This window comes from Pristis pectinata, chromosome 27, assembly GCF_009764475.1.
Source record: "Pristis pectinata isolate sPriPec2 chromosome 27, sPriPec2.1.pri, whole genome shotgun sequence".
In the NCBI taxonomy this organism is placed as follows: domain Eukaryota; kingdom Metazoa; phylum Chordata; class Chondrichthyes; order Rhinopristiformes; family Pristidae; genus Pristis; species Pristis pectinata.
The window spans coordinates 5,002,745-5,019,313 of record NC_067431.1 but is presented as its reverse complement, the minus strand read 5'-3'; the positions used below and the strand labels follow the sequence as shown (position 1 = coordinate 5,019,313).

Sequence of the window (16,569 nt, the reverse complement as noted above, 5' to 3'; positions counted from 1 at the left end):
CTGACCTCCGGCCAGCAGAGGGGGGGCGTGTGTGCGGGCAGTGACACAGTCCTCCGGCCAGCAGGGGGGGCATGTGTGCGGGCAGTGACACAGTCCTCCGGCCAGCAGAGGGGGGCCGTGTGTGCGGGCAGTGACGCGCTCCTCCGGCCAGCAGGGGGCGCGCCGCCTGGGAGGCCGCCTCCCGTCCCGGCGAGGGAACAAATCCTCCGTGGTAATAATCCCCCGTCTGGTTGGTTAAACTGAGCAAAACCCGCGTTCATTGGCTGGTGTCGCAAACAGTGGGTCACTGGGTGGGCGGGAAAGGCTCCCGCCGGCTGCGCGATGGCGGAGTGTGTGAGCGAGGCTTCGGGGCCGGAGCCCAAACGGCGCAAACCCGCGGCGGCGGCGGCGGACGGGGACGCGCCGTGTGAACCGGGGGAGTTCAACTTCGACAACTTCCAGCTGGAGAGGATCCTCAGGGAGAACGCGCGGGACAAGACGGTGTTCATTCACGGCAAGGTGCGGCGGGGGCGGGGCCAGGGGCCGCGGGGGAGGGGGTGGGGCCAGGGGCCGCGGGGGGAGGGGGCGGGGCCTGTGCCCGCGGGGGGGGAGGGGCGGGGCCAGTGCCCGCGGGGGAGGTGAGGGGAGGGGCCAGGGGCCGCGGGGGAGGGGGCGGGGCCAGGGGCCGCGGGGGAGGGGGCGGGGCCAGGGGCCGCGGGGGGAGGGGGCGGGGCCTGTGCCCGCGGGGGGGGAGGGAGGGGTCAGGATCAGCGGGGGCGGGGCTTATGCTGTGGGCGGGGCCGGGGTGCGTCCGTCGGTGGGGAAGGGGCGGGGTCGGAGGAGAAACCGGCTCAGGTCGGCAAATGGGTCAGCACGGACAAGTTGGGCCGAAGGGCCTGTCTCCGTGCTGTGTAACTCTAGGGCAATACATCCGTAACTGATCCAGTCTGACCTCAGTGTCACCTTCCCCCTGTCCCCCCATTGCCCCCATTCCCTCGCAGGTTGAATGTTTTCGGTGACTGTCTCTACAGCTGTCTGGGGTCGATAATTCCAACTACTCACAGTTCTCCTCTTCTTAAATGGGTGACCACTCCATTCTGCAAACACGCTCCCTCGGTTTGACACTGCCTAGCATCCACTCTGTCAGCCCCCCTCAGAATTTTATGGTTTGATAAGATCATTCTTCATTCTACTAAACACCAATGCTGAACCTGCTCACTCTTTATTTACATGTGAACTGTTTTATTCCAGGCATAAATGTGAACCTTCTCTGTTCTGCTCTCAATGCAATAATATCCTTCCTTTAAATCAGGAGACCCAAACTGTGCATTGGACTCCTGGCGTGGTGTCACCAGAGCCGTGTAAAGGTTCCATTCTCTCAGCTACTGTGCTCCTCGACAGACTGACATTTGCAAGGGTTTTGCATTTATCATGGTACTCTATTTCTGGAGCTTTATGCATTCAATTCTTTGAAAAAATGCAAATAATTTTGTGGACATAGCTTTTCATGAGCGATCCACAGTGCTCAATTTAAGATCAGCACCACTTTCAGGACGAGCATTAGTGAACATTGATTGCTGCTTTCACAGCTACTGTGCTAATTCAGAAACTTTATCTTCCCTTAAATCGCCAGTGCATTTATTGTACTCTTTTCACCTTGGTTTTCTGCTTAGTGCCTTTGAATGCATTTTGCATGAGGTCATTGCAGGCTGGGCCAACATTTATTACCCGTCACTAATTATCCTTGAACAGAGTGGTTTGCCAGACTATTTAACAAGGCAGATAATGAATCAACCATATTGCTTGTGTCTCATGTTCTGTTTAGATCAGATCCAGTAAACAGGGCAGGCACGGTAGTATAGCAGTCAGCGTAACACTATTACAGAACCAGTGACCCGGGTTCGATTCCGGCTGCTATCTGTAAGAGTTTGTACTTTCTCCCCGTGTCTGTGTGGGTTTCCTCCGGGTGCTCCGGTTTCCTCCTACATTCTAAAGATGTACAGGTTAGGAAGTTGTGGGCATGCTATGTTGGCACCAGAAGCGTGGTGACACTTGCGGGCTGCCCCCAGAACACTCTATGCAAAAGATGTATTTCACTGTGTGTTTCGATGTACATGTGACCAATAAAGAAATCTTATTTTATCTTATCAGAACTTACTGCTTTTTATTCATTTTAGAAATCTGGGCATTGCTGGCATGGCGAACATTTATTGCTCATCCCTAATTGCCCTTCAAAAGATAGTGGTGAGCTCTCTTTTTGATCCACTGCCGTTCACCTGTTGAAGATACTCCCATAGTGCTGCTGAGACAGGCAGTTATAGAAATTAAACGCAGTAGCAATGAAGGAATGAAAATATATTTGCAACTCAGGATGGTGTGCAAGTTGAAGGGCAACCAGCAGTTGGTAATGTTTCCATGAACCTGCTAAAAAAAAACACAGATTTGGCATCTACTACAAAAGTAGCCTGGACATTTTGTAGACAGTACATACTGCAGCTACTGCACCAGAAGTGGAGTGAATGAATCTTTAGGGTGGTGGATGGGGTGCAAGTCCAGCAGGTTCCTTTCTCTTGGATGGTGTTGAGCTTCTTAAGAGTTGTTGGAGCTACATTCATCCAGGCACGTTGAGAGTATTCTATCACATCCTGACTTCTGCTTTGTAGATGCTGGAAAGGCCTTGGGGGTGTCAGGTCCTCGCCACAGCATACCCAATTTCTAACCTGCTCTTGCAGCCACTGTATTTATGTTTCTGATCAGTGATGATCGCCAGAATTTTGATGGTGGGGAATTTAGTAATGGTAATGCTATTAAATGTTAGGGTGTGGTGGTCAGGCACTGGCTTGTTGGAGATGGTCATTGCGCAGCACTGTGGTGTGGATGTTACTTGCCACTTATCAGTCCATGCCTGAATGTTTTCTTGATCTTGCTGCATGCAGGCATGGGCTGCTTCATTTGCTGAGGGCATCCAAATGGAATTGAAAATTTTGCAATCATCCCTGAAACTGTCCCCTTCTGACCTTATGATGGAGGAAGGTCATTGATGAAGCAGCTGAAGAGATCTGAGTTTCAGACACTGCCCTGAGGAACACCTGACATGTCCAGGGGCTGGGGTGCTTGACCTCCACCAAACACAATCATCTCTCTTTGTGCAAGGTATGGATCCAACCACTGGAGTATGTTTCTTTTGATGCCCAGTAACTTCAGTTTTTCCTGGACTCTGAGATGCCACACTTAGTTTAGTGCTGCCTTAATGTCAAGGCAATCATTTCTGCTCTAGAACTGAGCTCCTTGATGCATATTTGGACCAAGGCTGTGACGTGGTCTGGAATCAAGTGGTCTTGCTGAAACCCAAACTGAGCATGAGTGAGAAGGTTATTGGTGAATAAGTTCTGCGTGCTAACAGTGTTGGCAGCAGCTTCCATTGCTTTGCTGTTGATTGAATGGTGGTTAGCCAGATTAGATTTTATGTTCCATACTCCTTGCAATAAATTCCAACATTTCATCGTCTTCCTAATTATGTGCTAAACCTACTGCTAATCTTCTGTGTTTTATGTACTGGAACTCCCAGACTCCTGTAACTGCCACATCTTGTAGTCCCACCCTATTAATAATAATTTGGGTTTCATTCTTCCTGTTAAAGAGGATTACCCCACATTTTCCTCCATTATGCTCCTTCTGGCAATTTCCTACGTAATTACCTGTATATCTATTTCCCTTTCCAGGTCTGTTTATGCAACCCAGTACGTATTATAAAGAGTTGAATGCTCAGCACTGATCCCCGGGCACCACGCACATTACTGATTACCAAACTTAAAATGACCTATTTACCTTGACTCTTTGCCTTTTGTTAGTTAGCCCTCCCCTACCCATGCTGTAATATTAATCCCAACTCGCCGTGCTCTTATCTCTGTAGCACAAAATGGGGGGACCTGATAGAGATGTATAAGATGATGAGAGGTATTGATAGGGTAGATAGTCAGAAGCTTTTCCCCAGGGCTGAATTGGTGGCCACAAGAGGACATAGGTTTAAGGTGCTGGGGAGTAGATATAGAGGAGATGTCAGGGGTAAGTTTTTTACTCAGAGAGTGGTGAGTGCGGGGAATGGGCTGCTGGAAACGGTGGTGGAGGCTGATACGATAGGGTCTTTCAAGAGACTGTTAGATAGGTACATGGAGCTGAGTAAAATAGAGGGCTATGGGTAAGCCTAGTAATTTCTAGGGTAGCGACATGTTCGGCACAGCTTTGTGGGCCGAAGGGCCTGAATTGTGCTGTAGTTTTTCTATGTTCTATGTTCTAAAATTGAATGCCTCCTGTAAAACCAAATGCACTACACTTACTGGTATTCCTCTGTCCGACCCTTTCGGGCTACAGCAAGTGAAAATGGAAAATGTCATTTGACACATTGTGCCTGTTTTGACGAGCCCATTGCTCCATGCCCAGCTCTTGCTCGTAGTCCTGGAAATTGTTTTTGAATCTTAGTCGAGCAGTGAATTTTATACCATGACATTCCTGTGTTCACACACCCTTGCCTCTTAATACTCCATGTCAAAGATCTTTCGTCAGGACAGTACTGATAGAGGGCTAACAGTTTTTCTTTTCACAGATACTGCATGGCATGCTGAGTGTTTTCAGTATTTTCTGGTTTTAATTTCACCCTTTCCCCTCTCCCAGTGTCATTGCATAAAATGGTTCAGTCCCCTCATGCTGTATTTCCCACAAAGTGATTTTAAAAAGTCCTCTTAAATGCATTTTGTGAAATCTGAAACTTTAATGCCCTTCATTCTGTTATAGTCCTCATTAATGTTAGGGTAATTGAAATTCCCTGTTATTACTGCCTTGCTGGTTTCTCAGAAGCTTGCCATCATGCTCTCTTAACTTCCTCTGATGGTTTGGGACTATTGTATGCTCCCAGTAATTTGATTTCTTTGCCAAGTTCATCAGCTGTGCCATAAAATAATGCATATGTTCCTGATGTCTGACCTGCAATCTGCCACACAAATCTGATTTAGCTCAAAACTTGCTTCAGAAGATGTATTAGTTTGGAGTTAAACTAAACCCACTGACCCCTCCTCTGCCCCCACCTGATGCTGCAGCCCTTGAAATTTATTATCCATGATTTGTTAGACATACTAGATATTTAAGCATTTGCCACATAATTTGCTCTGTGCTTGTTAACTCAGGATGAATTGCCTCCAGCATCTGAGATCAATGTTTAGGGGGTTTCAAAAATAAATAAAACATTCTTCTGTATTCCTGTCATTTGCAGCAAATCTCATCCAGATGGAGATAGCTGGGTTATGACATAATGGCCTCATGAGAAATGCTGCTGTTTCTTGGACAGCATTGCTACTTGTGATTTACAGGTGTTTGGCATCAGACTGAAGCCATTGTATGTGGATGTCTGTAACTGTATGAAAGAGAAATAATGTCGAAATATATTTGAATCGGAGCACTGTTGGGTGAAGTGCTGATGCTAACCTGGTTTTCAGTTCCCTGACAATGTATCTCTATTCTCCAGATGGTCTGAGACTCCTTGCTGGAATAATGTTTGATTGACATTAGGTATCCTCTGCTACCTGACTCAAGCAGCATTGACCATGGGTGAATGTGACCAATAAGTGTTCCAAAATGAAGCTAGCACTTGGCTGCAAACATGCATTTCCCAGCAGGAGTTTTTGAAATGGGCGATCGTGATCAAAATGGAGATCCTGATGAACTATTCCCCTCCCCAATCCAGAGGAACTGAGGTTGGTGGGTGTGGACATCCACCCCCACTGCCCCTCGTCCTGCCAAATCTTCAAGCACTTTAAGCTATCACCTTGGCAGAGAACAGTTAATTAGCACTGGCAGAGAAATCTGGAGTATGAAGCATTCATGAGGTTTTTGCTCATAAAGTTCTTAAGGAAGCCATATAATACTGTAATATTCAGCCAGCCTGGGAAATATTGTAAATGGGTGTTCCTGTACTTTTCTGCAATGATATTCTTTTATTATTTGTCTATGACTAATGAGCATTTTGAAATATTGGAAACATTTTAGTAAGTGCATTTTTTTTTCTGTTTACTAGTGTGATTTTTAAAAAATTAGATCTGTGCAGGTGTTCTGCTTAATGAGCATTTGCAACTCATTAAGTAATTCCCATAAGCAGCGGCTTCCAGCAGGTCAGAAGAGGAGCACAGGAGGGAAGAGGCCCTGTGAGTTTAAACAAAGCTCTGGAGAAAGATTTTGTATTAACATTTGGTTTAACAAAGAGCCGGGAAATTAAAAACATGTAGATTATAGCTATGTATACTTGTTATAGAATGTTATGTCCTTTTGCTTACTTGCTAAATGAGTTCATCTGATAAATATGGGCATGACATCTCAGAACTTTGGTCTGCACATCTGTGCCACGTGGGAACTCAGGCCACTTCCTGTGTCCCAGACAAGCAATGGTGTAGGAGGTGTCATCAGCTGGAGGAACTCGAGATCTACATTGTACAACAGCTGATGTAATTGTGGTCCATGAATTTCATGGGCAGCACAGTTCAGGAGATGGCCACTTCCCAGCTTCAGAGTGTACCTAGCAAGAGAGCTGGTGACTTCTGAACAGATGAGAAAGAGCAGGCTTATGTTTCTGGAGACACCTGAGGGCATCTTGCTCTCTAACTGGTGTTATGTTCTGAGTACTGGTGGGGTGGGGGGGGAGGTGGGGGGGAAGAGGGTCTACTGGAGGTGCAGCCCTAAGGGCATGTCTTGAGTCCCGCATACATTTCTGGTCACCACATTACATGAAACATGTGGTAGGTCTGAGAAGGGTGTAGAGGAGACGCATGATCATGCTGCCAGACTGGAATTCAGCTATGAGGAAAGATGGAAAAGATAGGCACCAGTTTCTTTGGAAAAGGAGAGAATTGGGCGAAAATTAATAGAGTTGCATAAAATTTACAAAGGATCTAGATCGAGCAAATAGGAATTTCTTTTATTTATTCTTTTTTCAGAATCTGGGTGCTGCTAGCAGGTCCAATTTTCATTGTTTACCGGGCCATCTCTGCATGTCCTAGAGATGATTTCCCTCTCTTGAACCCTCCAGTGAAGATAGCCACATGGTGCTGTTGAGGAGGGAGTTGCACTATTGACATACAGTGTTCACTGAACAGTGACATATTTCTAAGTCAGGATAGTATGTGACGTGTAGGGGATCACGCCGGTGGTGGTATTCCCATGAGCCTGAACTCCTTGTCCTTTTTAGTGGTAGAGCTTGCAGGTTTAGGAGATGCTATTGGAGTGGCCTGGGGCAGTGTTATCGAGCTTTTTGATGTTAGGGACTAGCTGGCTACCTCCCTAAACTGACACGGAGCTCATTTACGGTCCCAGCCACATTTTTCTCTTTGGCATTGGTAGATTTGTGCATAAAAGCTTGAAATTAAATGAGATTGCACACACTGGGACATAATTAAGTTGAATAATCTGAAATTCAGCTTATTTAATTTTTTTCTGTGTAAATGTAACATTTTAGAAGAAACCTTTGACATGATGTGAGCATCGTAGTTTCTTCTTTAAAATGTGAGTTTACTTTGGGTAGCATTGGGAAGAATGCATCCTTTTCATATTCCATTCATTCCCAAAGTTGCAGATAACACTGCATTATCAAAAAAATGTAATTAAAGGCATAATAACAAGATTAAGCTCTCTCAGTATTATTCTACATTTAATAACCAAAAATGATTTCGTCACTATATCCTAAAAAGGTTTCTGTGTTGCATGTCAATGTAAGATTTTTGATCCAGGGAGGAATGCTGGTCAAGGATCATGGAAGCAGTTTTCCAACGTTCAAACTGTTTCGGTACTTGGTTTTAGTTGCAGTCATTGTTGAACATCCATTTTCAGAAAGGTAAATAGATTGGGATGCAGTAAGGTTTTGACTGCAAGTTCGCTGAGTTCTGCATAGTCAGTATTTTTTTTATTCAGAAAGCAGGTCAAGTCAGGTTTGACCATTCCACCAAATTGTCCTCTAATATTGGCATAGCAAGATCTCACGCCTGCTGATGAAAATGAGTCACAGACCCATGGCTTTCCTTTCTCTGAATCGGAGTCAGAGAGGAAGTACTCTTTGAATTTTTGGAGATTTGATTTTAGATGGGATGATGTTATTTTGATTTGGAGAGTGAGATTGATGTCTTTGCTGTCATCAGTAGCTATTGATGCAAAAGATCAGAATGTGTTAAAACAATTGGAACTGACTCTTTTTTAGACTTTAAGCTTTTTAGAAGCTGTGATCTTGCCTGCTATTTCCAATTTACCTACCCACTTTTCCATCTGCACATCTCATATCACTCAAGCTACACATTTCCAATCCCTGGCTCTGGCCACACATTTGGCTCCTGTTCCCAACATGCACCTGACCTTTGCTCTTGCTGCATGTGTACTCGTGTTCCTATGGCACAGTGGTACTTTTAATGAAAGACCCAAACAGGGGATGCAGTGGATCAGAATGTAAACTGTTTGGGATTTGTAAATTGAAATGTAGGCTGTTTGGTATTTTGTGAAATTTTGCTCTGTTCAGAAAGCCTGTCATAGTTTCTCTTTTTTAAAAAACCCTGTATTATATACTTTTCAAGGTAATGCCAGTCAAGATGCAGGTTTGGGCCAGCATTGGTTTGTGGACATGTCGTTGCGAAACACTGAAGCCTGGAAAAAGTCATGGTGGTTTGTCCAATTTAAGGAGAGAGCAAGGTTCCAGGCAGCAGTGGGGTCTGAAACATCAATAATAGGTTCAGGGTCGGTTGTTTAGGGGGTCTTGGGCAGGGGCCAGGGGTGGGTGCGGAGCAGGGTCTTATGTCGCAGTTCCGCAAGTGAGTTAGAATGGGGAGATGCTAGTGTAATGCAGGGTAATGTGATGGTCAACTTGATCACAAATAAATCCTGCATATGCCGGTCTCCCCTAGTTAATGGAGGAGTTAGGTTCTTAAAGAGCCTTTCATTAAATGAGAATTAATCTAGCAGGAGGCACTGTAAATCTTTAATTTTTGTGGTGGGTACCAGTTGGTAAGACTTCAGAAGCTTGTCTGTGTCCTCCCAGTAAGAATACAGTGAATCAAAAGCAAGCACATTTGATTTGACAAGCTGAAACTTGCAAGTCATTCATCCAGTGGCCTTTGTTGCCAGATGGATGATTGTAGGTGGTTGAGACCCTTTTATTTCATTTTAAGTAGCTTGTTCATTTCACAGACGCCTCCTCATTAACCATCTCAAAAAAAACAAGCGTTATTTGTTTTCACAGGCCTTTGAAAGGTCGTCTCCCATTGTGTTCCCAGCCCTTTGTTATGGTGACTGAAACCTTCATTGAGCAACAAGTTATTAGTTGCTGTGAAGATTTGTTAAGTAAATATCTGCTAACTGAATATCCAGTTTTTTAAAAGAATGACCGGATTAACTGTTTTATTGATGCATAGTTAACTATGTTAAGTCTTGACTGCTGTAGTTTTAAACTGGCTGCCAGGTATTGCACTGAACTGGAGCTTTTTATCTGGAAAAGAAAACCTGATCGCCCTGGCATTTGTCTTTGAAGTTATGAAGCGGATTGAAAAGGCTGAAGTGGAGAAAGTGTTTTCACTTGTGAGGGAGGGAGACCACGAAAAAGTATAAACAGTTGGGAATTCAGGAGAAATCTGTTTATCCAGAGCATATTTAGAATGTGAAATACATTCCAATAAGGTACGTCAACTAAAAAGGATAGTTGCATTTAAGGAGAAGCTGGTTAACAGGAAAGGAATAGAAGATTATGGTGATAGGGTTAGGAAAAATGCCAGATAACTCATTTGCTGCTGTAAAATCTGTTATGATGACCTGTTGACGTATTGGTTCCGAGTTACGCAGTGCCTCTTTTAAATCCTCCTCCTTGCCTTCAAAGCCCTCCATGGTCTTTCTTGCTATTTCTGTGATGTTCCCCCATCCCTATCTCTCTTCAGTGTAAATATGCTCATCTAATTTGAACTCTTGCTTGTTCCCAAATGCATTTGCTTCACCTTTGGCAGCTAGGCTTTCAGCTGCCAAAGCTCCTAATCTCTTGGAATTTCTTCTCTAAATGTCTGTGCCCCTGGGCCTTTTTGTCTCAAAATGCCCCCTAAAACTGAACTCTTTAACCAAGCTTTTGGTTATTTGCCCCAGTATCACAAATTTTGTTTGATAATGCTCATGTGAAACGTCTTGAGGAGTCTTGCTGTGTTTAAAGTAGAATACAAATGGAAACTGGTTTTGTTGTTGTTGTTGTTTGCCAAAAGGTTCACATTGCTCCGTTATTAGATTGTATTCATCTGGGTAAACAAATTTCACTGCAAGTTCTGCTTTTGGCAGAGGATTCTATCAGTTTGTTAACCAGCTTCTTTCCTGCGGCAGGTTGGAGAAGACGGTGGCGATGTTCGAGATGCAGTGATCATTCTAGAGAAGACACCTTTCCGGGAGAATACTCTGCCACAGCTGCTCAACAAGAATGCCGATCTTCATCTTCAGATGAAGAATGACATCTACAGCACACACCATCTTCATCCGCTTCCAGCCTTCAATGGTACGGTACAAGTGCAGTCCAGCCATGCTTTCTGCATGAAATTAGTCAGCAATCGTAGTTATTTTACAGCAGCAGTACCGTTGCTCTGAGCCACATGTGGTTCTTGTGTGTGCAACTTACAGCGCTTCAAGACGTCCTAACTCCTGTATCAGAATGTGAAATGTTAATATGCTGGTATATAGTAATTATACTTCATTTCCCATTATATACTGCCAATACTAAGAAATCAGTTTAAAACCATTAGGGAGTAAAGAGGGTATAGAGTTAATATAGGAATCATTGATATAAGCAATAGCTAGCCTTCAAACTGCTTCCATTGAATGCATTGATGCTGACAAACAGTGATTGGTTTGAAATCACAAGATGCAGCTTCCCCAAAGATGCACTTCAGGGAGATCTAGATGAATGAAGCCGTACTCATGGCAGCTGAAACTTAACAGAAGAATTGTGAAGTAATTATTTTTGGTAGGAAGAATAAGGAAAGAAAAGTGTGAAGACAAGTGTGTATGAAGATGGCAGAAGTTCAAAGCAATATGGGATCCTGATATAGTAAGGAGGTATAGAACAGAAAACTTTCTAAGATGTACCAAACATTATAAAACATGATAAAATGTTTATAAAACATTAGGCTGGAGCTGGAAAATGGCATCTAACACCATAGGAAGGACTACAAGACCTTGGAGAGTGCAGAAGTGTAAAGGAATGATGCAGAGATATTAAAATAGGGGTTTTCCTTGGAGTAGTAGCAGATCAAAGATCTGCTAGGTGTTCAGGATTTTGGTAGAGTAAAGAAGAAGAAACTGTTTCCATTGCAAGGGGGTTAATAACTTGAGAGCACAGGAGTAAAATAAATAGCTGCCAAAGGTGGGTAACATGAAGAATTTTTCTTTACATGGTTGTGATGAGTTGGAATTCACTGGCTGAAAATATGCTAGAAGTAGATTTAATAACTTTCAAGAGTGGATTGGTTAAGTTCTTGAAGTGGAGAGATAATGGAGGACTTTGGAGCAAATACAGGAGCATGTGATTAATTAGATGGCTCTGTCAGTCAGCACAGAACGATAGGCTGAACCATCACTTTCAGTGCCATGTTGCTGCGTTTTCCTTTGCCTGCATGTAAGTGACAGAGGATCCAAACATGACAGCCACCAGGTGGCACTCAGGCATGTACTGTCAACATTGCATACTGTCCAGTGGCTACAGTTTTGCATTAATTTCAATGCAGGAAGTGCCAGATAATGGAACATCTGTCACCTCATTGGCAAGGAAAGAATCAGCTTTATGAAAAGCTAAAGCAATTCCTTTGGTCTGTAAAAATAAGTAGTTCTGGGGAAATGAACTTTGCTTCCTGCCTATAATTAAGTATTTCTTGTAAATATACAGTTACGGTTCTATACAATCACAGGGCCTGCCATTCTGAAACCAGAGCACTGATTTTTAGGGACCAGTAATGTGTGTACAATGTGCAGACTTCCAGTCATGTTGGCGCATGAATTGTCCCCTGGAGGTAGGATGCATCTCTCCTAATCTGACTGGTAAGGGGTGGATCAGGATTTAAAAAGCTGCCCTTGCCAGTTCAGGAGGCTGCTCATTAACAGCCTTTGGGGCAGCATTGGTGGACAGCTTCAGACTTTCCAAAGCTGCAGAAAGGCCAGGAGATCACTGCCAGACTGCAGACGTCAGGTGGTGCTGTAGCTAGGATTGGAGGGTGAGGGAAGGGGGTTCATTTAGCTAGCATTGGGCAGTTACCTGTGGTTTCAGTCAGCTTAATCTAGTCAAAGATTTTGGTCAACTGTGGACAACAGATGTTTTACTTTAGATTTTGTGAGGCTGAAGATGAAGGGAGAAGGTTGTGAGGTTTGTTGGGGAGGTAGGAGGAGGAATGCATGGGAAAATTTAAAGGAGTGAAAAGGGTGTAGAGTGGAGTGAGCAGTGAGCCAGAGAAAAGAGAGGGGAGGAATGCTTGGAGCAGGAAAAGAAGGAGGGAGCCGAGTGCAGGGTGCAACAGGGAGGGCAGAGGGAGTAAGGATAGATGCATGAGTCTGAGGGAGGGTGGCCAGGAGGAGAGGGAGGTGGGTGCTGTGAAGGAGTGCTGACTGGGCGGAATGGGAGGCCTGGTGGTGAGATGGGTTCAGGAAAAGTTGGATGAAGGTGGGTGTGAAGAGAAAGCAGCTAACAAGATTAACTGTGCCCAAGTCCACTTGTGTGGGAACAGGATCAACATGGATTCATGAAAGGGAAATCATGTTCACTAAATCACTTGAAATTTCTTTGAGTTTGAAATTGACCAGAATATGTAAGGATGAACAAGTTGATGTAGTGTACTTGAGCCATGAGAAGGTCCTTGATAAAGGGCAACACAAAATCATTAAATGCAATTAGAAGACAGTTTTGCAGGGTAATATACTAGCGTGGATTGAGGATTAGCTAACAGAGTAGGAATGAAAATATCATTTTCAAATTGGGAAAATGTGATGAACGGCATGTTACAGGGTTTATTACTAGGGTGGTCAGTATTTGATTTCCATCTATTGTATCCAAGTTTGTAAATGAAGCGGAATTTGACTATGGAAAGGATGTGGAGCGATACAAGGTACCTCTTTTATAACTGAGGTGCCAAGAAATTTCTTCTCTGTGGGTAATGAATCTCTGGAATTCTCTTCCCTAGAGGGTGGTGGAGTCCAGATTATTAGAAATATTCAAGGTGGAGGAGCTGAGGCCAGCGTAGATCAGCAGTGATCATATTGAACGATGAGGTGAGGTGGCCTTGTGGCCTCTTGCTCCTATTTTCTTGTGTTCTTGAGAGGCTTCAGGGAAATATGGACAGGCAGAGTGAATGGACAAAGATGTGGCAGGTGGAATAGAAAATGAAAAATATGAGATTATCCACTTAAGAAAAAATAGAAAAGCAAAGTAGTTTTTAAGCAATGAGAAATTAAAATATGTTGGTGTTCAGGAGAACCTAGGTACACTTGCACCTGAATCACTAAGTTAAATACAGGTCCACAAACAATTAGAATGGCAAATGGTATGTCGGCCTTTATTTCAAGAGGTTTTGAGTACAAGATAGAGATATCCTGTTTCAGTTGTACAAGACCATGTGAGAGAGCATCTAGAACATTGACTACACGTCTGCTCACTTACCTGCATACTTATTATGACGTAGAAGTAGGCCATTCTGCCCATTTGATCCATGCCAGTGCCCAGCAGAGTAGTCCCATTTTCCCCGGTCTTATTTCCTTCTAGCCCCTGCAGCTTAATGTCTCATAACCCAACCACTTATTCTCTCTCACATGCCCATCAATTCCTCTGTAATTCCTTTTGCCACCAACCTACACTAATGGATAAATTACAGTCATCAATTAACTTACCAGCACATCGTTGAGATGTAGAAGGAAACCAGAACACCCAGAAATGTCACAGAGAGAGCATGCAAACGCCACACAGACAGTGTATGAAGAGAGGTTAAGCAGACTGGGCCTACAATTTCTTGAGTTTAGGAGAATCAGTGTTAATCTTATTGAAATGTTCAAAATTCTTCTGTGTGTTGACAGGGGAAATGCAGGGCTGATATGTTCCCTGTCAGGGATATCATGACCGAAGGCTTATAGTCTTGAAATAAGAGGATGGATAGTAATTCCGTGCAGAGTTTAGAAGAAATTTCTTCACCCACAGAGGCTGTGTAGTCTTGGGTGCTATGTAGGTTTAAGACAAAATTTCATTTTTTGATATTAAGGAATCCAATGATTTGGGTTGCTGCAGTAATGGTGCTAGGTTAAAGATCGGCCAAGATCTTACTGAATTGTGTGGCTAAGTGGTCCACTGCTTCTACTTCCTCTGTTCTTGCACTATATCCACACACTGGAGCCTGGTCTCCAGATGTCATGGGTCACTTTGAGACTGGACCAACACTTTTCTGTATTAACCCTGGGCAGTGCCTTGTCTACAACAGCCATCCTGTGCCAAAAGAAGTCATCCATGGGCGATCTCCACTCTTCAATTTGAAGTTCGGGACCTGAGCTCAACAATGCTGACCTGAATGTCACCCAGCTAATCATTACCTAGGAACTTGGTTGCTCTGACATTGACATCACATCCTTGAGTGAGGCACAATGGACAAGAGAAGGCATGCTCAAAGGACACCTTCTTCTGGAAGGGAAAACTAGAAGAGAGTTATCAAAAATGAGCTAGTCATCCCATGACAAATTCCCTGAGTTTCTTGTCACCCTCCAACTCACTCTAACATGGATCCAGTATAAAATAATCATTATGGAAACTATGGATGAGGCCAAGGAGGCCAATCTTCAGAAAAACTTGCCGGCAAACATCAGGATTTAACATCGGGAAAGACAATCAGCAATCACATTATCTTTGCCTTTAATGTGAGTTATCGTCAGATCAAACTCTTGCAAAACTAAACTCCAGTTTAACAGCCTTCTGTTCTTGTTTTTGACTCGGCTCAGAAACGCCAATGGGTTATGATCTGTATACACAAACATATGCACTGAAATGTTGCAAGGCTAAAACAAGCGACAGTAACTCTTCCTCTATGGTGGAATAATTCTTTTGATGCCCATTAAATTTCTTTGAAAAGTAAGCTACAGGATGGTCACTATCATCAAGGTCACCCTTCTGCAACAACACAGCTCCTGCAACTTCATCACTGGCATCTACTGCTAATGAAAATGGCTTTTCAATGTCAGGTGATTTGAGCACAGGATGGTGGCATAAAATGGCTTTCAGCTTCTCAAATGCTTCTTGACAAGGATCTGTCCAAACAAACTTTACTCCCTTCTTCAGAAGATTAGTTAGGGGAAGAACAACATCAGCAAAATTTTTACAAAATTTTCGATAATATCCAACCATTCCCAAAAATCTTTTAACAGTCCTCGTACCTGTGGGAACAGGGAACTCAGATATTGCTTGAACTTTTGCCTGAACAGGAGCTAACTTGCCTTGATCTACAACATAACCAAGATACTTCACAGTGGCATGGCCAAATTCACTTTTAGCCAAGTTAACTGTAAGATTAGCTTCGGAAAGTCTTTCAAACAACCTTTCTAACACAGAGATGGGATCCTCCCATGTATCATTCCCTGTCACTAAGTCGTCAATGTAGGCATCTGTATGTTTTAACCCATGAACCACTGAATTAATCATTCTTAGAAATGTTGTCGGAGCATTTTTCATTCCAAATGGCAAAACATTATATTCATACAATCCAGAAGGGGTTACAAAGGCAGAAATTTCCCTTCCTCTATCTGTTAATGGAACACACCAGTACCCTTTTAATAGGTCAATCTTTGTAAGAAATTCAGCCTTTCCCACTCTGTCTATGCAATCATCCACCCTAGGAATAGGGTAAGTATCTGACTTCGTTACAGCATTCACTTTCCTCTAATCTGTGCAAAATCTAACAGTTCCATCAGGTTTAGGCACAATAACACAGGGCGAACTCCAGTTTGAAGCGGAACGTCTAATAATATCATTTTCCAACATATAGTTAATCTCCTGGTCAACAAGTTTACTTTTTTCTACATTGATTTGATATGGGTGTTGTTTGATTGGTTTTGCATCCCCAACATCAACATCTTGAGTAATTATCGATGTTCTGTTCGGAACATCTGGGAACAGATTTTTAAATTTTAAAATTAATTCTCTCATCTGTTGTTTTTGTGAAACTTGTAAATGGTCCAACTTCGTTTCAAGGTTCTCCAGGATATTTTGGTCTTTTAGTTTCGATGGAACAATATTCAGTCTAAATTGGCCTTCCTCATTATCAACATCAGGCATCCTAGAAACAAACTGGTCTCCAAGATAACTTCTGTGCCAGTGATGGGGAAGGATTCAAGCCTGTAGAAAGGCATGATTGGCATGGAAGGAGTAGGGCTAGATGGAACTTGCACATTTTCTTTGTAACTGCATGGGTTTCCCCAGATGCTCTAGTGTGCTCCCACATCTTGCTGGTTGGTAAGTTACTTACATAAATTACTGCTAGTGTAGGGTTGGGGCAGGTGGGGGAAAAGGGAGGGAGGAGGAGAACT

General features: G+C 43.6%; 1 protein-coding gene across 1 annotated transcript in view; it reads left to right on the top strand.

Moving 5' to 3' along the window:
* The first annotated feature begins 243 nt into the window (after nt 1-243).
* Nucleotides 244-16,569, top strand: part of dcps (decapping enzyme, scavenger) — a 66,079-nt gene continuing 49,753 nt past the window's right edge. Inside the window, 2 exon segments of the mRNA XM_052039838.1 lie at nt 244-498; nt 10,357-10,525. Coding sequence (XP_051895798.1) covers nt 322-498; nt 10,357-10,525 — 346 coding nt within the window. The 5' untranslated portion in view covers nt 244-321.